Genomic DNA, 23,570 nt, shown 5'->3' with positions numbered 1-23,570 from the left:
GCACATTGAACGTTAATTTTTATTTGCTTTTTGAATGACAGATATTAGTAACTGCATATATTTTCAATTCTAGTATACAGTGGGGAAAAAAGTATTTAGTCAGCCACCAATTGTGCAAGTTCTTCCACTTAAAAAGATGAGAGAGGCCTGTAATTGACATCATAGGTAGATCACAACTAAAGCATGAGAGTCAAAATGAGAAAACAAATCCAGAAAATCACCTTGTTTGATTTGGCAAGATTTAGTTTGCAAATTATGGTGGAAAATAAGTATTTGGTCTTTAAGAAAATTTCATCTCGATATTTTGTTATATATCCTTTGTTGCCAATGACAGAGGCCAAACTTTTTTTTGTAAGTCTTCACAAGGTTGGCACACACTGTTGGTGGTATGTTGGACCATTTCTCCATGCAGATCTCCTCTGGAGCAGTGATGTTTTGGGCCTGTCACTGGGCAACACGAACTTTCATCTCCCTCCAAAGGTTTTCTATGGGGTAGAGATCTGGAGACTGACTAGGCCACTCCAGGACCTTCATATGCTTCTTACGAAGTCACTCCTTTGTTGCCCCGGCGGTGTGCTTGGGATTATTATCATGCTGAAAGACCCATCCATGTTTCATCTTCAATGCCTTTGATGACTGAAGGAGGTTTGCACTCAATATCTCACGATACATGGCCCCATTCATTCTTTCATGAACACTGATCAGTCGCCCTGGTCCCATTGCAGAGAAACAGCCCCAAAACATATTGCCACCCCCCATGCTTCACAGTAGGTATGGTGTTCTTTGGATGCAACTCAGAATTCTGTCTCCTCCAAACACAACAAGTTTTGTTTCTACCAAACAGTTCTACTTTGGTTTCATCAGACCATATGACATTCTCCCAATACTCTTTTGGATAATCCAAATGCTCTCTAGCAAACTTCAGATGTACTGGCTTAAGCAGAGGGACACGTCTGGCACTCTGAGTCCCTGGCGGAGTAGTGTGCTACTGAAGGTAGCCTTTGTTACGGTGATCACAGCTCTATGCAGCTCATTCACTAAGTCCCCCCATGTGGTTCTGGGATTTTTGCTCACTGTTCTTGTGATCATTTTGACCCCATGAAGTGACATCTTGTGTGGAGCCCCAGATCAAGAAAGATTATCAGTGGTCTTGTATGTCTTCCATTGGTCTTGTATGTCTTCCATTTTTTTAATATTACTCCCACAGTTGATTTCATCACACCAAGCTGCTTGCATATTGCAGATTCAGTCTTCCCAGCCTGGTGCAGGGCTAAGATTTTGTTTCTGGTGTCCTTCGACAGCTCTTTGATATTCACCATAGTGGAGTTTGGATTGTGACTGTTTGAGGTTGAGAACAGGTGTCTTTTATACTGATAACAAGTTCAAATAGGTGCCATTACTACAGGTAATGAGTGGAGGACAGAGAAGCCTCTTAAGGAAGATACAGGTCTGTGAGAGCCAGAAATCTTGCATGTTTTTAGGTGACCAAATACTTATTTTCCTCCATAAATTGCAAAATAAATCAGACAAGGTTATTTTCTGGATTTGTTTTCTCATTTTGACTTTCATTGTTGTGGTCTACCTTTGAGGTCAATTACAGGCCTCTCTCAACTTTTTAAGTGGGAGAACTTGCACAATTGGTGGCTAACTAAATACTTTTTTCCCCACGGTAAGTTTTAAATAATTTTCTCTTTCTTGTGTCTCATATGTCTTCTTGCACAATCTAGTTATTTCTGTCTGATTTTTTTTTTTGATGGTCAAAAATATGATTTTCCAGTAAATATTTCTCACCTTCTAGGTATGATAAAGGCTTCTTCCTATGTGGAATTTTTGATGTCTAAAAAGGTGCGATATTCGGGTAAAACATTTGCCACATTCTGAACATGAATACGGCTTCTCCCCTGTGTGAATTCTCTGATGTCTAACAAGATGTGATTTACGTAGAAAACAAATCCCACATTCTGAACATGAAAATGGCTTCTCCCCTGTGTGTATTTTCTGATGTGAAACCAGACTTGATTTATCTGCCCAACATTTTCCACATTGAACACACAAAAATGGCTTCTCCCCTGTGTGAATTCTCTGGTGTTTCAAGAGACTTTGTTTGTCTACCAAACATTTTCCACATTCTGAACATGAAAAGGGTTTTTGCCCAGTGTGAATTTTCTTGTGTTTCAAAAGATTTGATTTATCTGCACAACATTTTCCGCATTCTGAGCATGAATAAGGCTTCTCTCCAGTGTGAGTTCTCTTGTGAATTACAAGAGACGATTTTTGGTTAAAATATTTCCCACATTCTGAACATGAATATGGTTTCTCCCCTGTGTGAGTTCTTTGATGTCTAATAAGAGTTGATTTTTCTGTAAAACATCTCTCACAGTCTGAGCATGAAAAAGGCCTTTCCCCTGTGTGAAATTTCTGGTGTTTAACAAGATGTGATTTATTTGCAAAACCTTTCCCACATTGTGAACATGAATATGGTTTCTTCCCTGTGTGACATCTCTCATGTCTAAGAATATGTGATTTTTGTGCAAAAGATTTCCCACATTCTGAACATGAGTATGGTCTTTCCCCTGTATGACTTCGCTGGTGTGTAAAAAGATATGTTTTATTTGCAAAACTTTTCCCACATTCTGAACATGAATATGGTTTATCCCCTGTGTGACTTCTCTGATGTGTAACAAGATATGTTTTATCTGCAAAACTTTTCCCACATTCTAAACATGAATATGGTTTCTCCCCTGTGTGACTTCTTTGATGTCTTACAAGATGTGATTTATTTGTAAAACATTTCCCACATTCTGAACATGAATATGGCTTCTCCCCTGTATGATTTCTCTGATGTCTAATAAGATGTGATTGATATCCAAAACAAGTCCCACAATCTAAACATGAATATGGTTTCTCTTCTGTGTGAATTACCTCATGCTTAGCAAGATTTGATTTCTGGCTAACATATTTTCCATACTTAGAACAAGAAAATCTAGTATTCTCTGTGCTAAGTGTTTCTTGTGCAACAAAAAACAATTTGAGGGAACTTTTTTCATACTCTGAACATGAAAATAGCTTCTTTGTTGCAAGAGTATTTTGATTTTTTACTCCCCATTTGTCAGTTTGATTTTCCTTAATAGCCTTTGATGGATCAGAAGATAGGACCTGTTTCAAATTATCAGATGATAGATCTTTACTGTGAAGGGATGAAGGTATATCTGGAGAAATGGCATTCACTTCATTTGTATCCTGTGTGATCTCAAGGTCATCTGATTTAAAAATTGAAGATGTCAGTTGTTCCTCTGATCTCCTGGTACAGTAATCTGTCAATAATAAAAAAAAAAATTATTAATTTTGAATACAATATCCTTAAAATTATATATATTGTTTTATTTGTATATAAAATACTTCTAAAAATTCCATGTTATGTTACAAAATATTTTTGGGGGGACCAATACAAAAATCTAATAGTAACTCTTAGACCAGGAACCCTCTATGTTAATTCTGCCTCCAAAATATAGGAATAAGAATCCACCAAATAATGTTCTGTAGAATAAAATGATACCAATAAAAACTTCCACTCATCCCCCAAATAACAGGCTCTCACTCAGGTGCATTGTCTTTACATGGGAAAAACAAAGGTTTCCACATCGTTAGTGGCTCAAAAGCTCTTGAAAAGCAACATGCCTTCCATATACTAATTCAGCAAAATCCACTCTCCCAAAGCCAAATCTCTGCTCTCACTTCTAAATCTTGCAGTGTGCCCAAACCACATTTAGCATTCATGTACTTGGCATTGCTGTAGTGAGAAGTACCCACTTAATTTACTGTTTGCGTGTCTCCTGAAGCACAATCTGGGCACCATGTGTTGGGCAATAAAAAAAACATTCACTACAAGCTAATGTCCTAAAAGTGCTTGTGGAGTCAAAATAGTCACAATTATGGAGGAATTCATTGAAGGGTATAATTTCCAAAATTTCGTCACTTTATTGGTTTTTTAACTGTTCTGGATCTCTGCCATTTTTTTTACATTAGGACTTTTGCAAATGGTGAAATCGTGCCCGAGAATGATGACTGCAACATCTACAATCCAAAAGTCAAATGGCACTTCTTCCCTTCTGACCTCTGCCATGTGCCATAACAATGGGCTACATTTATTTTCTATTACCTTGTGTGAAAATGAAAAAAAAATGGGAGTACATGAACATTTTAGCCCATGATCAGCAACTTTATCTGTCAACTTTATCTGTCAGTGCAGCTGACAGATGATAGTTTCCTAGTGGGACAAAGTAAAAAAAAAGTTAACACATAAAAAAAACCCCAATATAAATGTAGTAACACTGTACGATCTGACCTGAAGAATAAAGCTGCCATATCAATTTTACCACACAAATTTACTCCCTTCAAAAAAAAAAATCCTGAATTGCTGTTTTATGTTAATTCTGCCTCCCAAAAATCTGTATAAAAGCAATTAAAAAAAAAAGCCTCATGTGTCTGAAAATGGTACTAATAAAAAAATCCAATTGTTCTGCAAAAAACAAGCCCTTACATGACTCTATGGGATGCAATATGGAAAAATTATAGCTCTCAAAATATGGTGAGGCAAAAACTATTTTTGTTGCAATAAAAGCGTCTTTTAGTGTACCTAACAAAAACAAACCTGGTTTAAATCAGGGATTGTTGTAATAATATCAACCCAAAGAATAAAGTTGCCTAATCACTTATATATACCACACAAGGAACGGCGTAAAATATAAATAAATCCAATTCTTCACTTGCTGTTGATTTTATAACCCCTTTACCCCCAAGGGTGGTTTGCACGTTAATGACCGGGCCAAATTTTACAATTATGAGGTTATAACTCTGGAACGCTCCAATGGATCCCGGAGATTCTGAATATGATTTCTAGTGACGTATTGTACTTCATGATAGTGGTAAAATTTCTTTGATATTACCTGCGTTTATTTGTAAAAAAAAAACGGAAATTTGGGGAAAATTTTGAAAATTTCGCAATTTTCCAACTTTGAATTTTTATGCAATTAAATCACAGAGATATGTCACACAAAATACTTAATAAGTAACATTTCCCACATGTCTACTTTACATCAGGACAATTTTGGAACCAAAAGTTGACCAGCAATTTCTCATTTTCACAACACCATTTTTTTTTAGGGACCACATCTCATTTGAAGTCATTTTTAGGGGTCTATATGAAAGAAAATAACCAAGTGTGACACCATTCAAAAAACTGCACCCCTCAAGGTGCTCAAAACCAGATTCAAGAAGTTTATGAACCCTTCAGGTGTTTCACAGGAATTTTTGGAATGTTTAAATAAAAATGAACACAACTTTTTTTCACAAAAAATTTACTTCAGCTCCAATTTGTTTTATTTTACCAAGGGTACCAGGAGAAAATGGACCCCAAAAATTTTTGTACAATTTGTCCTGAGTAAGCTGATACCCCATATGTGGGGGTAAACCACTGTTTGGGCTCAAGGGAGAGCTCGGAAGGGAAGGAGCGCCGTTTGACTTTTCAATGCAAAATTGACAGAAATTGAGATGGGACGCCATGCTGCGTTTAGAGAGCCACTGATGTGCCTAAACATTGAAACCCCCCACAAGTGACACCATTTTGGAAAGTAGACCCCATAAGAAACTTATCTAGATGTGTGGTGAGCACTTTGACCCACCAAGTGCTTCGCAGAAGTTTATAATGCAGAGCCGTAAAAATAAAAAAAATCATTTTTTCACAAAAATGATCTTTTCGCCCCCAATTTTTTTATTTTTCCAAGTGTTAGAGAAGAAATTGGACCCCAAAAGTTGTTGTAAAATTTGTCCTGAGTAAGCTGATACCCCATATGTGGGGGTAAACCACTGTTTGGGCGCATGGCAGAACTCGGAAGGGAAGGAGCGCCATTTGACTTTTCAATGCAAAATTGGCAGGAATTGAGATGGGACGCCATGTTGCGTTTGGAGAGCCACTGATGTGCCTAAACATTGAAACCCCCCACAAGTGACACCATTTTGGAAAGTAGATCCCCAAGGAACTTATCTAGATGTGTTGTGAGAACTTTGAACCCCCAAGTGTTTCACTACAGTTTATAACGCAGAGTTGTGAAAATTAAAAATCTTTTTTTTCCACAAAAATTATTTTTTAGCCCCCAGTTTTGTATTTTCCCCAGGGTAACAGGAGAAACTGGACCCCAAAAGTTGTTGTCCAATTTGTCCTGAGTACGCTGATACCCCATATGTGGGGGGAACCACCGTTTGGGTGCATGGCAGAGCTCGGAAGGGAAGGAGCGCCATTTGGAATGCAGACTTAGATGGATTGGTCTGCAGGCATCACGTTGCATTTGCAGAGCCCCTAATGTACCTAAACAGTAGAAACCCCCACAAGTGACCCCATATTGGAAACTAGACCCCCCAAGGAACTTATCTAGATGTGTTGTGAGAACTTTGAACCCTCAAGTGTTTCACTACAGTTTATAACGCAAAGCCGTGAAAATAAAAAATCCTTTTTTTTTTTCCACAAAAATTATTTTTTAGCCCCCAGTTTTGTATTTTCCCAAGGGTAACAGGAGAAATTGGACCCCAAAAGTTGTTGTCCAATGTGTCCTGAGTACGCGGATACCCCATACGTTGGGGTAAACTCCTGTTTGGGCGCACAGGAGAGCTCAGAAGGGAAGGAGCACTGTTTTACTTTTTCAACGCAGAATTGGCTGGAATAGAGATCGGACGCCATGTCGCATTTGGAGAGCCCCTGATGTGCCTAAACAGTGGAAACCCCCCAATTATAACTGAAACCCTAATCCAAACACACCCCTAACCCTAATCTCAACGGTAACCCTAACCACACCCCTAACCCCGACACACCCCTAACCCTAATCCCAACCCTATTCCCAACCGTAAATGTAATCCAAACCCTAACCCTAACTTTAGCCCCAACCCTAACTTTAGCCCCAACCCTAACTGTAGCCCTAACCCTAACTGTAGCCCTAACCCTAGCTCCAACCCTAACCCTAATGGGAAAATGGAAATAAATAAATTTTTTTAATTTTTTAATTTTTCCCTAACTAAGGGGGTGATGAAGGGAGGTTTGATTTACCATTTATCGTGGGTTTTTTATCGGATTTTTATGACTGGCAGCCGTCACACACTAAAAGACGCTTTTTATTGCAAAAAATATTTTTTGCGTTACGACATTTTGAGAGCCACAATTTTTTCCATATTTTGGTCCACAGAGTTATGTGAGGTCTTGTTTTTTTCGGGACGAGTTGATGTTTTTATTGGTAAAATTTTCGGGCACGTGACTTTTTTGATCGCTTTTTATTCTGATTTTTGTGAGGCAGAATGACCAAAACCCAGCTATTCATGAATTTCTTTTGGGGGGGGGGGGGGGGGTGTTTATACCATTCCGCGTTTGGGAAAATGGATAAAGCAGTTTTATACTTCGGGTCAGTACTATTACAGCGATACCTCATTTATATTTTTTTATGTTTTGGCACTTTTATACGATAAAAACTATTTTATAGAAAAAATAATTATTTTTGCATCGCTTTATTCTGAGGACTATAACTTTTTTATTTTTTCGCTGATGATGCTGTATGGCTGCTCGTTTTTTGCGGGACAAGATGACGTTTTCAGCGGTACCATGGTTATTTAGATCCGTCCTTTTTACGGTGTTCACTGAAGGGGTCAACTAGTGGGACAGTTTTATAGGTCGGGTCGTTACAGACGTGGCGATACTAAATGTGTACTTTTATTGTTTTGGTTTTTTTTTAATTTAGATAAAGGAATGTATTTATTGGAACAATATATATATTTTTTTATTATTTATTTAGGATTTTTTTTTTCACATGTAAAAAATTTTTTTTTAAACTTTTTTACTTTGCCCCTGGGGGGGCATCACATTTTATTGACAGATCGCTGATCTGACACTTTGCTGTGCACTGTGTCAGATCAGCGATCACACAGGCACAGCAGGGACGCTTACCAGCGCTTGCTCTGAGCAGGCGCTGATAAGCCACCTCCCTGCAGGACCCGGATGCAGCCCCGTGGCCATTTTGGATCCGGGCCTGCAGGGAGGAGAAGGTAAGAGACCGTCGCAGCAACGCGATCACATCGCGTTGTTCCAAGGGTCTCAGGGAAGCACGCAGGGAGCCCCCTCCCTGCACGATGCTTCCCTATACTGCCGGAACACTGCGATCATGTTTGATCGCAGTGTGCCAGTGGTTAATGTGCCGGGGGGCGGTCCGTGACCACTCCTGGCACATAGTGCCAGATGTCAGCTGCGATAGTCAGCTGACACCCGGCCGCGCTCCCCCCGTGAGCGCGGCTGATGGCTCTGGACGTACTCTTCCGTCCTTGGGTAGTAGGGCCCACCCCACATGGACGGAATAGTACGTCCAATGGTAGAAAGGGGTTAATTCTGCTTCACGCACATTAATCCTGCACTCTATGCTGAGCGCTTACACCGGGGTTTCCGATGTAAATCTCTGAAATACGTGATTCAGACGGAACGTCCAGAAGAAGGTTTCCTATAATGAGGCAGATGGAGGCACTGTGGACACCATCTTACCTGTGATCCGGTAGCGTCCGTCTTTTTACGATTGCATTAAAAGTGCCATTGGGCACAGTTTTGTCCACTTCCGAAAAGAAGGACTCAGCTGAACAGAGGCCAGACGGAGTCCAGAGTAACTTTGCTGCCTCATTATAGTGAATGAATCACGGTGGCTCAGTGGTTAGCACTGCAGCCCTGGGTTCAAATCCCACCAAGGACAACATCTGCAAGAAGTTTGTGTGTCCTTCCCGTGTTTGCGTGGGTTTCCTCCGGGTACTCTGGTTTCCTCCCAAATTCCAAAGACATACTGATAGGGATTCTAGATTGTGAGCCCCATTGGGGACAGCGATAATAATGTGTGCAAACTGTAAAGTGCCGCGGAATATGTTAACGCTATATAAAAAAAGAAAGATTACTATTATTATTAATCCCTCAGGTTTCATCTGAATTAAAACACAGAGATTTAGATGGAAACCTTACTTAAAGTAAGTGTTTAGCGTAGAGCGTGGGATAAATGTGATCCTATATGTTATGTAAAATGTTCCCAATAAAAGCTTCAACTCAATCCACAAAAAAACAGGTCCCCACTCAGGTCTGTCATTTGTTAATATAAGGGTTTTCTCATCCACAGCCGTTTCTGCAGACTTCTCCATCTTCTGCTGCAAATCTCCATGATGCCCTTAAAGATAGCAGTGTCATTATAATGCTCCTGAATAAAAATATCTGCCCTAATCTGAGTCCTGAATAAATAATTACCCCTCACTATATTCCCTACACAAAATATGAGCCACACACTGTCCTTCGTATAGTACATGTTCTCCATAGTGACCTCTCCTTTCCATACTGGGACCCCTCTTCATACTGTCCTCTCACACTGTGTCCTCCCTATAGGGCCCAGTCTCTATACTGTACCCTTTCATCACACTCCCCACCCCTTGGTATACTGTTTCCTACTGGCTGTACCCTTGCACTGTCCCCCCATGCTAATCCCCCAATACTCAGTCTCTATTCTGTGCCCACTCACTTTTCTACCCCATACTGTCTCCTCACACTATTTCCCTCCCTCATCATACTGTATCCTCTCACATCCCCCGTTTACCATACTGTCTCCTCATATATTTACCCCCTCACTCTCTATACTGTCTGCTCACACATACCCCTCACTCCCCATACTGTGTCCAAATACATTTTTCCCACGACTACTCATACTTTGTCCGCAATCGTTCACCCCCATAGTCTGCACCCATCCCCCCACTCACCATACTGTGCCTGCCCCAATCCCCCATACTGTTTCTTCATACATGCCCCCTATACCGTTTCTTCATACATGCCCTAAATCCCCCATCTCCAATCCAAATCTTCCCCCACACATTAAATCCCCACATCACCACTCCAAATCTCCCCACACATATTAGATCCCTCCACCCCCACTCTAAATCCCCCCATCCCCACACTAAATCCCCCGTGAACTTAATCTTCGGTGTCTTCAGCCCCACTGGAGCACTTACCACTAGTGTTCACCTCTGCAACGCGGGCCAGTGACATCAGCAGCATAATCACATGACCTGATCACACTGATGGCATCACTCTCAACCGGCGGTCAGAGCTTCAATTGTACTCGCATCTGTTAGACGTAAGTAATATTGAACACTGGCAGCCGGTGTGCTGCATCTTCTCTGTGCCGAACCAGAAACACATGGGCTACTTGCACAATGAACAAGTCTGTAGAAACCTGTTCACACACCACCAAGAAACTTGAAGACACAAAAGAGCAGTGAGGTCAAAAATACTCTGTTGTAAAAAAAAAATCACAGTAATAAGCAAGTGCTAGTCAAAAGATGGAAAAAACAGGGTAATTAGTTGATACTTTTTTTGCAAAAAAATGTATACTACGTTGCTCAACCAATCGTCAAGATATACCCATATAGAGCAGTCCTACCTAATGTATATAATCTCTATCTGATGTATTTAGGTAGGGCTGCTCTATATGGGTATACCTTGACGATTGGTGGAGCAGCTTAGTATACATTTTTTTGCAAAAAAACGTATCAACTAAATACCCTGTTTTTCCATCTTTTGACTAGCACTTGCTTATTACTGTGATTTTTTTTTACAACAGAGTATTTTTGACCTCACTGTGCTCTTTTGTGTCTTCAAGTTTCTTGCTGGTGTGTGAACAGGTTCCTACAGACTTGTTCATTGTGCAAGTAGCCCATGTGTTTCTGGTTCTGTAATTGTTCTCTTGTTTCTACAAGACTAGGGAGTCCACCGCTCCTTATGGATCATTTGCATCAAAGCTGTTCCATCCAGCATGTGCACATGAAAATTCCCTCTCTAGACCCTGCTTATACAGGTACTATACAGATGATCAGGTTTTTAAATACATCAGATAGGGATTATATACACATTAGGTAGGACTGCTCTATATGGGTATACCTTGATGATTGGTGGAGCAGCTTAGTATACATTTTTTTGCAAAAAAAGTATCAACTAAATACCCTGTTTTTCCATCTTTTGACTAGCACTTGCTTATTACTGTGATTTTTTTTTACAACAGAGTATTTTTGACCTCACTGTGCTCTTTTGTGTCTTCAATCTTCTCTGTGGCGGCTGCCAGCTCGACAGCCGGCAAAGTGGACAAGGGAATACCAGTCTGTGGGTGGCAGAATGCAGCCACCGAAGGAGACACTGCGGATTGCCACATTGTCCTCCTGCCAGCTGCTCCCGCAGCACATGCCCTGGCAGCCCCCCTAGATATGCCTCTGATTACAAATGCTCTGGAAAAGCTAAATGACTCCTCACCTTTCTAAAGAAATGTTGCAAATTCTGAGCTCCCAAATCCAAATGCCCCCTTCCTTCTGAGCCCCACAGTGTACCTAAACAACATATTACTCCAAAAGCACAAGCTGGGGATAACGTCCTGGTGACTGCAACGTACTGGTCACTACAATGTACTGTTCAGTACAATGGCAGTTTGCAATTTTAATTCTGCAACATCCACTGCTGCCTGTTTCTGGAAAACAGCAATGGAGTCAAAATCGTCACTACACCTGTAGATATATTCACAAAAGGGTATAATTTCCATGATAGGTGTCACGCACGCACCCAGACTGGTTGGTGCAGGCATACGGGGGTGTGGCCCCACTGGACCACAGACCAAACTTCCCTGGAAGGGGCGTAACTAAGTAGCTTCCTAGGTGTTCGCTGGAGCCTCTGATGGTGAAGTCAGACTTGTGCAATAGGAAGCTACCAGGTGCCACTCCAGGGTGATGTCTGGCTGTGGCTGCTGATCCCACTAAAGAACGGAGCGGGCACGGCTGGCACTCTGGCTGACAGGCGGGCACGGCTGGGACAAAGGCAGGCAGACGGGTACAACAGTGACACTGGTGGGCAGTTGGACACAGCTGGCTCTCTGGTAGGCAGGCGGGTACGGCTGGAACATAGGAAGAACCGGTAGGGACCGGTCTGCAGGCAGGTATGTGAAACAGGTTGGAACCTGTTCAGACAGGAGGACTAAGTAACAAGTAGAGAAAGACCGCAAGAGCGGATGCAGAGCGAAAGCACAAGAGCTAGAACCAAGAACAGAAACGCAGGAGGCTGAGTACGAGTAGAAGGTGGAACTAAGAGAAGAGAAGGAAAAGGCAGAGCCAAGGGCGGAGACGCAAGAGGCAGAGCCAAGGGCGGAGACGCTGGAGGCGGAGCCAAGAGCGGAGACGCTGGAGGCGGAGCCAAGAGCGGAGACGCTGGAGGCGGAGCCAATAGCGGAGACGCTGGAGGCGGAGCCAAGAGCAGAGACGCTGGAGGCGGAGCCAAGAGCAGAGACGCTGGAGGCGGAGCCAAGAGCGGAGACGCTGGAGGTGGAGCCAAGAGCGGAGACGCTGGAGGCGGAGCCAAGAGCGGAGACGCTGGAGGCGGAGCCAAGAGCGGAGACGGAGCAAAGTGCAGAACAAAGTTACAGAGAGCAGAGCTGAGGGAAAAGCTGAGAGACACAGAGCACAGGTTGTGGAAGAACTGAGCAAAGAGAAGCAGAGCCACAGACAGTGGCGAACAGAGCAGAAAAGGCAAACCAAGACAGATATAAACAGACAGTGGAATAGGACTAGACTAAGACAGAGTCAGGAACGAGACAAGACACAGAGACAGACACAAGCCAGGGTATGAAGCCCCGCTGGGTGGCAACACAAGACCGAGACCAGGGTACTAAGCCCCACTGGGTGGCTACACAGGACAAGACCAGGGTACAACGCCCCCCTAGGTGGCAGACAAGAGAGAGTAACCGAGACAGGACCTGGCACCTCAGCAGCTAAGAACTGACTGAGGGAGAAAGTTGCACAGGCCCAGACCACAGGGTGGAGCTGCACTATATACAGGAGGCCTCTTGGTAATTGGTCAGGAACTGATTAGACAGATGCACCTGATTCCTATAAGAACCAGAGAGTTCAGGCGCCGGCCCCCTATACACATAGCCATGAAGCATGCACAGAGCAGAGACACAGAACATGGAGCTGGCATGAAACAGAAACCACATCATGGCCTGGAGCAGTGGGTAAGATTGTGTGAGAGATGTGAGGCCATGCCGTGATGCCAGCAGAGTTGTTACAATAGGGTCACTTGAGGAGGGATTCTGCTCTTCTAGCAATTAGGGGCTCGGTATATGGAGCCTGCAAACTGTTCTAGGAAAATCTACACTACAGGTACAAATAGCTCTCCGTTCCTTCCGAGTATCTCCATATGGCTAAGCAGTACTGTACAGTCACATATGAGGTATTGCCACGTTCAGCAGAAATTGTGGGACAAATCATGGTGCTATTATTACCCATTTCTTGTGTGAAAATGTAAAACCTGGGGCTAAAACTAAATTTTGGTCGTAAAAATGTAGTTTTTTTCACTGCCCAATGGTATAAAATTATGTGCCACACCCATGGTGTCAATATGATCACTGCACCCCTAGATGAATTCATTGAGAGGTGTAGTTTGTAAAATGAGTCACTTATGGGGAGCTCTGCTGTTCTGACAACTTACGGGCTCTCCTAGTAGGTGATTGCAGATGCAAACAATAAGAGTAAAATCTGGCGCTCCTTGCCTTCGGAGCTTTGTATAGTGCTTGAAAAATATTTCTTTATTACATATAGGGTATTGGCGCACACAGAAAAAAATGGACCTCTGTTTGTTGTAAAAAAAAAAATCCTATTAGCCCTTAGAAAAATTAAAAACTTGGGGTTAAAACAACATTGTAGTGGTAAAAAGAACATTTTTGTTTTCATGGCTCAGCGTTATAAATTTCTGTGAAGCATTTGGACAAGTTCCTTGAGATGTCTAGTTTCCAAAATGGGGTCAGTTTTGTGGCTTTTTCATTGGCTAGGCACATCGGAGGCTCGTCAAACGGGACGTAGCATCTGCTTTCAATTCAAGCCAATTGTTCCAGCAAATTTTGCATTCAAAAAGTCAAATGGCGCTCCTTCCCTTCCGAGCTCTGCTGTGCGCCCAAACAGTGGTTTTCTCCATCATATGGGTTGTCGGCATGCTCCGGAGAAATTGCACAAGAAATTTTAGGGTCCATTTTCTTCCCTGTTACCCTTGTCAAAAATAAAAAAATGGGGTCTAAAGTAATTTTTTTGAGTAAAAAAAGTTAAATGTTAATTTTTTTTCCACAAAATTCCTGCGAAGCACCTAAGGGTTAATAAACTTCTCCTAGAACGTGGTCGGGTGTGTCTACTTTACATCAGCACAATTTTTGAAACATAATTTTATTTTGTTAGGAAGTTAGAAAGGTTAAAATTTGACCAGCGATTTCTCATTTTTACAACAAAATTTACAAAATCATTTTTTTTAGGGACCACATTTGAAGTGACTTTGAGGGGGTCTATATGACAGGAAATACCCATTAGTGACCCTATTCTAAAGACTGCACCCTTCAAAGTGCTCGAACACATATTCAAGAAATTTATTAACCTTTCAGTTACTTCTCAGGAACTGAAGCAATGTGGAAAGAAAAAATTAACATTTTTTTTTCCACAAAAAATTTACTATAGACCCAAACTTTTTATTTTCACAAGAGCAACAGGAGAAAGTGGACCACAAATTTTGTTGTGCAATTTCTCCTGAGTACGCTGATACCCCATTTGTGGGGGAAATCTACTGTTTGGGCGCATGGCAGGGCTCAGAAGGAAAGGAGCGCCATTTGACTTTTTGAATGCAAAATTTGCTGGAATCATTAGCGAACGCCATGTCGTGTTTGGAGAGCCCCTGATGTGTCTAAACAGTGGAAACCTACCACAAGTGACTCCATTTTTTATTTTATTCAGAGGTATAGTGAGCATTTTTAATCCACAGGTATGACACACAATTTGATAACAATAGATTATCAAATTGAATACATCATCAATACTGTAGAGCGCAAGCGCTCTCTACTCTGGTTCACTCGGGTATGCACCGAAGTGGCATGCTTGAGTCCCTACCCTGCATGTTTTGCAACACCCAAAAAAATGGGGATCCACGATACTTTGTACATACCCGAGCACCCAATGCACTTGCATTTAACACTAGCCATCATATTGACATCATTTTTTTTTTACTTTTGAAAAAAAAAACTATTCTAACTCCAACCCTAACCCCCAACCCACACCCTAATATAACCCTAACCCAACCCCAAAGAATAGGAAAAAAAAATGTATTTTATAATAGTAATCTAAGTAAGGGGGTGACAAAGGGGGATTTTACTTACTTTTTCTTTCTTTTGATCACTGTGAAAAGGTCTTTCATAGTACCAGTGTAGTGTGTTTCGGGGTGGCATCATTTCTCTCTCCTCTGTCATGTATATCATGTCAGAAGAGAGAGAAATGATTTTATCCTTAGGCCGTGATCATATTCTCCAGGGTCTCAGCTATGCCCGGTAGCCAAGACCCCAGATATTTTCCAACTCTGTGGAGCGCTACAGCCTTATTCCCAATCGCCCTTTTAAAACGGCAATGACGGAATAAGGCCCCTTAGCGGCCGCCGTTTTAATGTGTATGGGCGGTCGTTAAGGGCATACATATTAATAATTTAAAAAAAAAAATTATATTTTAAAATGTTTGGCAAATTTCAGATATTTTTATATATAGACGTAAAATATATCAGCCTACCCTTACCAGTAACTTAGTGTGCAATATGTCACAGAAAATGACAATTTCAGAAAAACTGGGATCTGAAGAAATATTCCGTGGTTGTCACCAGTATTGGAGCTACTTTGAGTCCTGACCAGAAAAGTAGAGAAAATATTAGTTCTCCCGAGATTGTGCAGTAATTTTAATTCCTTCAGATAAAAAAAAAAAACATGAAATTCATGACGGAGTCAGTAGAGCCCTCAACTACACAGCTTAGAGATATATCATGGGATAAGTCTGACTTTTTTTCTTTAATTTAGAGTAATCTTTTTTAAGGTTAGTTGGTTATTTTTAAAGGAGACTGAAAAGTCAGTATAAAGGGATACTTTGTTGTTATTGTACAAAAATTGGCCCTCACTGCACATGGGATGATGTCTTGGTCATATCACCAAACGTTGACCACAAAGATTCAAACTGATCTTGTAGCAACCCTACGAGCTCATTAAGCAGCACAGAAGGGAAGAAGGTAGGTATATGACGCCTGGATTCTAGGAAGGTAACAGTATCATTATCCTCTGCTTTATCTTAGAGGCACATTACATGAATAATATTTTTTTCCCATGAATTTCTAAGTTGTCAGCACATTCTGTCAACTGAATTTGTAGTTTGGAGAACTGACGAAGAACCTCCAATGCCCAAAGTAACTAGAACAGTTTTGGGTGAAACAGCATGTAGTGGTCTAGAGGCAAGATGGCGAGGCCACAACTGTGATATGGCCAGACAACACTACTGATAAAGCAGCCACAGCCAGTGACTCAGAAGAATCTGGAAACTCTGCATTTAATGGTTACTACTCACCTGGGGAGTCATATGTTGGAATCTCTTCTTTACACCACTCATCACCCATAACAAATGTCTCTATAGTATTAATATGGGTCAGATCTTCACCCTGAAACAAATATTCTTGAAGTCACAGACAGATGTAGAAGTCACATCTATGATCAGCTCTAATACTGCCATCTCCACAGTTCTTATTATTTAAGTTTAAAACATATAATACTAGGGGATAAAACAAGACTGAACACAAGACCTTCACAGCCGTCTACATATCATAGGGGAGATCTCATGACACCTTCTCTCCATCTACCTGATAATCCTGAGGAACATTGGTATCTTCTTGTTTACAGTCATGTGAGAGAAGAGGACGTGGACATCTCTCTGGTGTTGTCCTCTTACTGGACAGAACTGGAGGAAACACATACAGGGACTGAATTCATTCTTTATATACAGATAATTATAGGCCGTGTGTATTTAGTCCTGTATATTACCTGCTGATGTGAGGGGCTGGGGAACCTCCATCATGACGTCCTTGTACAGAGCTTTGTGTCCTTCTAAATACTCCCACTCCTCCATGGAGAAATAGACGGTGACGTCCTGACACCTTATAGGAACCTGACACATACAATGATACTGTCATCCCCTCCATCCTTTTATAGCATTACTTTATAACGTCCCAGCATTCCCAGCAGTGTCACCTCTTCAGTCAGCAGCTCAATCATCTTGTAGGTGAGCTCTAGGATCTTCTGGTCATTGATGTCCTCTTGTACCAGGGGGTGATGTGGAGGCCCAGTGATTGGGCTCAGGGGTCTTCCCCATCCCTCAGACACAGGGTCCTGACAGCGCTCACTAGAGGTCTTCTTCATTACTGTGTAATCCTGGTTATGGAGAGACACATTAATAAATCTCACTACAGACATTTCCAGACTCCTCACCTCTCCAGTTCTGTCCATCTGTTATTCCCATAGATAAGAATGATGTAATGTGACGTCATCAGAATCTCTCACCTCTCCAGTAAGCCGGAAGACGATCTCTAGGGTGATGTGTAATATCCTCTCAAACATCTTGTCTCTGTCCCTATCCATCCTTGATGAGTAAATCAGGAAAATTTTCTTATATAGACGATCACCACTGAGAAGATCCGATATTTTAAGGACCTGATAATGATATGTCGATGTAAAATCATAAAGAATCCCACAAACATGTATATGTTCTTTCTTGGCTCATATAGACTGGAACATATGTAGAATTGCTGACTAAAACCGCTCATCCATGCTCAAAAACACTGGTTATCACATTTTTGAGAAGAGATCAGGAAATACAGAGTCTAGCAGTGGACTGAAGCATTGGTGGTAAGGCAGTAGTGGGAGATACTTTATGTATTACTATTTTTAGTATTTCGCAGCATTCTGTTTTCTTCTTTCTATCTACTAATAAATCCTATATATTTTACACCAAAGACAACAAGCAGTTTCTTCCTCGGAGTCGGCAACTGAATACGTTTCTCATAGACTCATCTTCCATAACGCTAATTCTCGTCTCATTTACCGACACTGGAAGCAGCATTAACAATACTGCAGGAGATATTCATTACACGTGACAGGAGAAATAACTACTTCACGATAAGGACGACATTAGTGATGAGCAAGCAGTAAACTGCTCTTATGTACTCAAATATCGAGTACGCAGACTGTTCAGAAGCTTGACTAGAGTATTGAAAACAATGTACATCAGTGAAGCAGTCAAGAGAGAGCGAGAGAGATGGAGAGAGAGCAAGAGAGCGATGGAGAGAGAGTGGGAGAGATGTAGAAATAGCGATGGAGAGAGCGAGATGGAGAGAGAATAATGGAGAGAAGAGAATGAGAGAAGAGAGGAGAAGCGAGAGAAGAGAGAAAACGAGAAAGAGAAAGACAAGAAAGAGAGAAGTAGAAGACAGAGAGCGAAAAATGAAGAGAGAGAGAGAGAGAAAAATGAAGAGAGAGAAAAATGAAGAGAGAGAGAGAGAGAGAAAAATGAAGAGAGTGAGAATATTTCCGGCGTCAGTGCTGCGCGGCTCAAATTAAAGGGAACCTGTCACCTGAATTTGACGGGACAGGTTTGTGGTCATATGGGCGTGGTTTTCGGGTGTTTGATTCACCCTTTCCTTGCCCGCTGGCTGCATGCTGGCCATAATATTGGGTTGAAGTTCATGCTGTGTCCTCTGGCTTGCCTTGCGCAGGCATGTACTACGGAGGACACAGCATGAACTTCAACTCAATATTGCGGTTACCATGCAGCCAGCGGGTAAGGAAAGGGTGAACCAAACACCCAAAAACCCCGCCCATATGACCACAAACCTGTCCTGCCAAATTCAGGTGACAGGTTCCCTTTAAAATTCATTGTGCATGATCTAACTACCGTAACTTTCTAGCCCTGATGACAGGATGTTATCATGATGACATCGGGTCACCATGGCAACAATCGGCCCCTTGCGGTGATGTTGCGGGGGCACCGATTGGAGGGCAGAGGGAGCCCTTTCTTCTAAATTCTGCGATTGTTAAACTGCCGGGAGAGGTACGGACACATCTCCTAGAAGCGAGTGCTAGGTGTCAGCTGAATAGCAGGCCGAGATCGCACAGATCTTCTGCATGCAAGATCGCCTGCATGTATCCATACGTCCATGGTCGAGAAGTACTTCTCAACCTAGATGTATGGATACGTCTAAGGTCGTGAAGGGATTAAGTACATCCTGGGAATTGTAGGCTCAAGCAATACAATTATATCTGGGGCCGACCAGACATTACAATTGATCGCTGTACTAAGCTTGGTGCTGCATACATTTACTGACTGTGGTTCTGGTGCTGCATTCACGTACTGACTTTGGTTCTGATCTTGTATATGTAGCCATCTATGTTGTGCTTCATGGATATGTTTCAAAAAATCCTCAAAATGTTAATGATTTGAAATTATGAGGATTATTTGGCAAAATTCTGCTGCAAAAACTCAGTTTGTTAGTGTGTATTCATACAGATTTCCTTTGGTAGCAGGAATGCTAAATCCTTCTCAATTACTGAAAACTTGGTGCTGGTGATGTATTAATGTACTGATGGCAGTTCTAGTAATGTATTCATGTAAGTACCCCTTAGGTGGCAAGCATAGGCTTCTTGAATGAGAGACTTGGAGCCTGCGTCAACCACTATATCAGGATTTATCAGGATATATTGAGGACATAAAAATAATAAAGGTCTGTACTAATATGCATTGATTAGAAGTTGATAAATGGCTAAACTGAGATGTTATAGGATTGTGACCATCCATTGCTCACATATATTAACGGAATGTCTGAAACTGCAGCTAAATACATTGAGTACTTATACAGACAATATCAAATCATTTTTAAGCAGTGACTTTTTTGTTACATAATTATTTCACAATTGAGAATACATTTTTTTCTACAAAAACGGGGAGTTTCTATGGGGTGGGTGGTAAATTCTTTCCAGCCCAGACTGACTGTTGGAAACGAGCACAGGCCAAACATTAAGTGCACCTTCCCACCTATCCCTGCCCTTCTCTGGCTCTATACCGTGTGTGGATACTGTATGTGGGGGGATGGTGGTACTGGCAGAACATTATACTGTGTGGGGGATGGCGGTAGTGTTGGAACATTATACTGTGTGTGGGGGGGGGATGGCAGTACTGGGGGAATATTACAATGTGTGTGGGGGGATGGCGGTACTGGGGGAATATTATACTGTGTGGAGGGATGGCGATACTATGGGAACATTATAGTGTGTGGGGGGATGGCTGTACTGTGGAAACATTGCACTGTGTGATGGGGATGGCGGTACTGTGGGAAAATTATACTGTGTGTGGGGGGATGGCGGTACTGTGGGAACATTATACTGTGTGTGGGGGGATGGCAGTACTGTGGGAACATTATACTGTGTGTGGGGGGATGGCGGTACTTTGGGAACATTATACTGTGTGTGGTGGGATGGCGGTACTGTGGGAACATTACACTGTGTGATGGTGATGGCGGTACTGTGGGAACATTATATTGTGTGTGGGGGGATGGCGGTACTGTGGGAACATTATACTGTGTGTGGGGGGGATGGCGGTACTGTGGGAACAATATACCGTGTGTGGGGGGATGGCGGTACTGTGGGAACAATATACCGTGTGTGGGGGGATGGCGGTACTGTGGGAACATTATACTGTGTTTGTGGGGGGATGGTGGAACTGGGGGAACATTATACTGTGTGTGGGGGGGAAGGCGGTACTGGGGAAACATTATACTGTGTGGGGGGGGGGGGATGGTGGAACTGGGGGAACATTATACTGTGTGTGTGGGGGGGATGGCGGTACTGTGGGAACATTATACTGTGTGTGGGGGGATGGCGGTACTGTGGGAACATTATACAGTGTGTGTGGGGGGATGGCGGTACTGTGGGAACATTATACAGTGTGTGGGGGGGGATGGCGGTACTGTGGGAACATTATACTGTGTGTGGGGGGATGGCAGTACTGTGGGAACATTATACTGTGTGTGGGGGGGGATGGCGGTACATTATACCGTGTGTGGGGATGGCGGTACTGTGGGAACATTATACTGTGTGGGGGGGGATGGCGGTACTGTGGGAACATTATATTGTGTGTGTAGGGGGGATGGTGGAACTGGGGGAACATTACACTGTGTGTGGGGGATGGCGGTACTGTGGGAACATTATACTGTGTGTGTGGGGGGATGGTGGAACTGGGGGAACATTATACTGTGTGTGGGGGGGATGGCGGTACTGGGGGAACATTATACTGTGTGTGGGGGGGATGGCGGTACTGTGGGAACATTATACTGTGTGTGGGGGGGATGGCGGTACTGTGGGAACAATATACCGTGTGTGGGGGGATGGCGGTACTGTGGGAACAATATACCGTGTGTGGGGGGATGGCGGTACTGTGGGAACAATATACCGTGTGTGGGGGGATGGCGGTACTGTGGGAACATTATACTGTGTGGGGGGGGGATGGTGGAACTGGGGGAACATTATACTGTGTGTGGGGGGGATGGCGGTACTGTGGGAACATTATACTGTGTGTGGGGGGATGGCGGTACTGTGGGAACATTATACTGTGTGTGGGGGGGGATGGCGGTACTGTGGGAACATTATACCGTGTGTGGGGATGGCGGTACTGTGGGAACATTATACTGTGTGTGGGGGGGATGGCGGTACTGTGGGAACATTATATTGTGTGTGTGGGGGGATGGTGGAACTGGGGGAACATTATACTGTGTGTGGGGGGGATGGCGGTACTGGGGGAACATTATACTGTGTGTGTGTGGGGGGGGATGGTGGAACTGGGGGAACATTATACTGTGTGTGGGGGGGATGGCGGTACTGGGGGAACATATACTGTGTGTGGAGGGGGATGGCAGTACTGTGGGAACATTATACTGTGTGTGTAGGGGGATGGTGGAACTGGGGGAACATTATACTGTGTGTGGGGGGGATGGCGGTACTGTGGGAACAATATACCGTGTGTGGGAGGATGGCGGTACTGTGGGAACATTATACTGTGTGTGTGGGGGGATGGTAGAACTGGGGGAACATTATACCGTGTGTGGGGGGGATGGTGGTACTGGGGGAACATTATACTGTGTGTGTGTGGGGGGGATGGTGGAACTGGGGGAACATTATACTGTGTGTGTGGGGGGGATGGCGGTACTGTGGGAACATTATACTGTGTGTGGGGGGATGGCGGTACTGTGGGAACATTATACTGTGTGTGAGGATGGCGGTACTGGGGGAACATTATACTGTGTGTGGGGGGATGGCAGTACTGTGGGAACATTATACTGTGTGTAGGGGGGATGGTGGAACTGGGGGAACATTATTCTGTGTGTGGGGGGGATGGCGGTACTGTGGGAACATTATACCGTGTGGGGGGGATGGCGGTACTGTGGGAACATTATACCGTGTGTGGGGGTTGATGGCAGCATTGTAGGAGCATTAAACTGTGTAGGGCCAAGAAAGCGGCACCGTACTATGAGAGTAATACATGTTCCCGTGCTGTTGCCTCATAGTTGGGTCGTATGTATCTCTCAGAGGAAAAAGAATAAAAAACATTATGATTCATATAATGTAGCAACAGAAAAGCACCAAAATAGTCTCAGCAATGAAGGGGTTACTGCCCCCCCCCCCAGTAATGGGGAATCTCCAGCACCTACCTCCACCTGCAGAGCTGCACACCACATATATGGCTGTTCTGTGCACAGGACCTGTGATGAGGTCACAGGAGGGGAGGAGTCAGGGGTCACATGATCAGGGGCCTCAGTGTATGAGCTGTGCTTCTCCTGTGAGTGAAGACACTACATGGAAACTTCTTCTCAGGTCACGTTCACACTTTCAGTATTTCACCTCAGTATTTGTAAGCCAAAACAGGATTGGGTAAAAAGTACAGAACTGGTGACGTGTTACTATTAGGCTATGTGCGCACGTTGTGTATTTGCTTGCACATATTTCTGCAAGGTTTCTGCATCTCTTAGCAGAAAACGCAGCTGGAAATACGAGCGTTTTTTATGCATTTTTTTAATTGTGTTTTTGTAAATCCATAGAGCTAAATAAAGATATCAAAATAAAAAATTGTGATGTTATTTCCTTGTTCAACCTCTTCAGCCAGATACCCTCATTAATATTAAAGGGACACTGTCACCTGAATTTGGAGGGAACAATCTTCAGCCATGGAGGCGGGGTTTTTGGGTTTTTGATTCACCCTTTCCTTACCCGCTGGCTGCATGCTGGCTGCAATATTGGATTGAAGTTCATTCTCTGTCCTCCATAGTACACACCTGCACAAGTCAAGATTGCCTTGTGCAGGTATGTACTATGGAGGACAGAGAATGAACTTCAATCCAATATTGCAGCCAGCATGCAGCCAGCGGGTAAGGAAAGGGTGAATCAAAAACCCCGCCTCCATGGCTGAAGATTGTTCCCGCCAAATTCAGGTGACAGTGTCCCTTTAAATAAAGACACAAACACACGCACACACACACACACAAGCCTGTGTGGGAGCATTAACACAATTAACCAACATATGCTGTAACAAAAAAGCAACTGTCAGAA

At 43.0% G+C, this 23,570-nt stretch overlaps 1 protein-coding gene across 1 annotated transcript; it reads right to left on the bottom strand.

Annotated features, from left to right (window-relative positions):
• On the bottom strand, positions 1-22,724 carry LOC138663814 (zinc finger protein 83-like). The gene is made up of 7 exons (XM_069750155.1): positions 22,676-22,724; positions 17,481-17,630; positions 17,172-17,351; positions 16,965-17,088; positions 16,784-16,881; positions 16,495-16,585; positions 1-3,314 (listed from the first exon to the last, which is right to left on the bottom strand). Exons 1-7 carry the CDS (start codon positions 22,700-22,702, stop codon positions 1,795-1,797), a joined length of 2,190 nt encoding a protein of 729 aa, XP_069606256.1. The 5' UTR covers positions 22,703-22,724; the 3' UTR covers positions 1-1,794.
• Positions 22,725-23,570: the final 846 nt, after the last annotated feature.

This window comes from Ranitomeya imitator, chromosome 2, assembly GCF_032444005.1.
Source record: "Ranitomeya imitator isolate aRanImi1 chromosome 2, aRanImi1.pri, whole genome shotgun sequence".
Taxonomy (NCBI): Eukaryota; Metazoa; Chordata; class Amphibia; order Anura; family Dendrobatidae; genus Ranitomeya; species Ranitomeya imitator.
The sequence above is the reverse complement of the archived record's forward strand: the minus strand, read 5'-3'. Positions and strand labels throughout refer to the sequence as shown.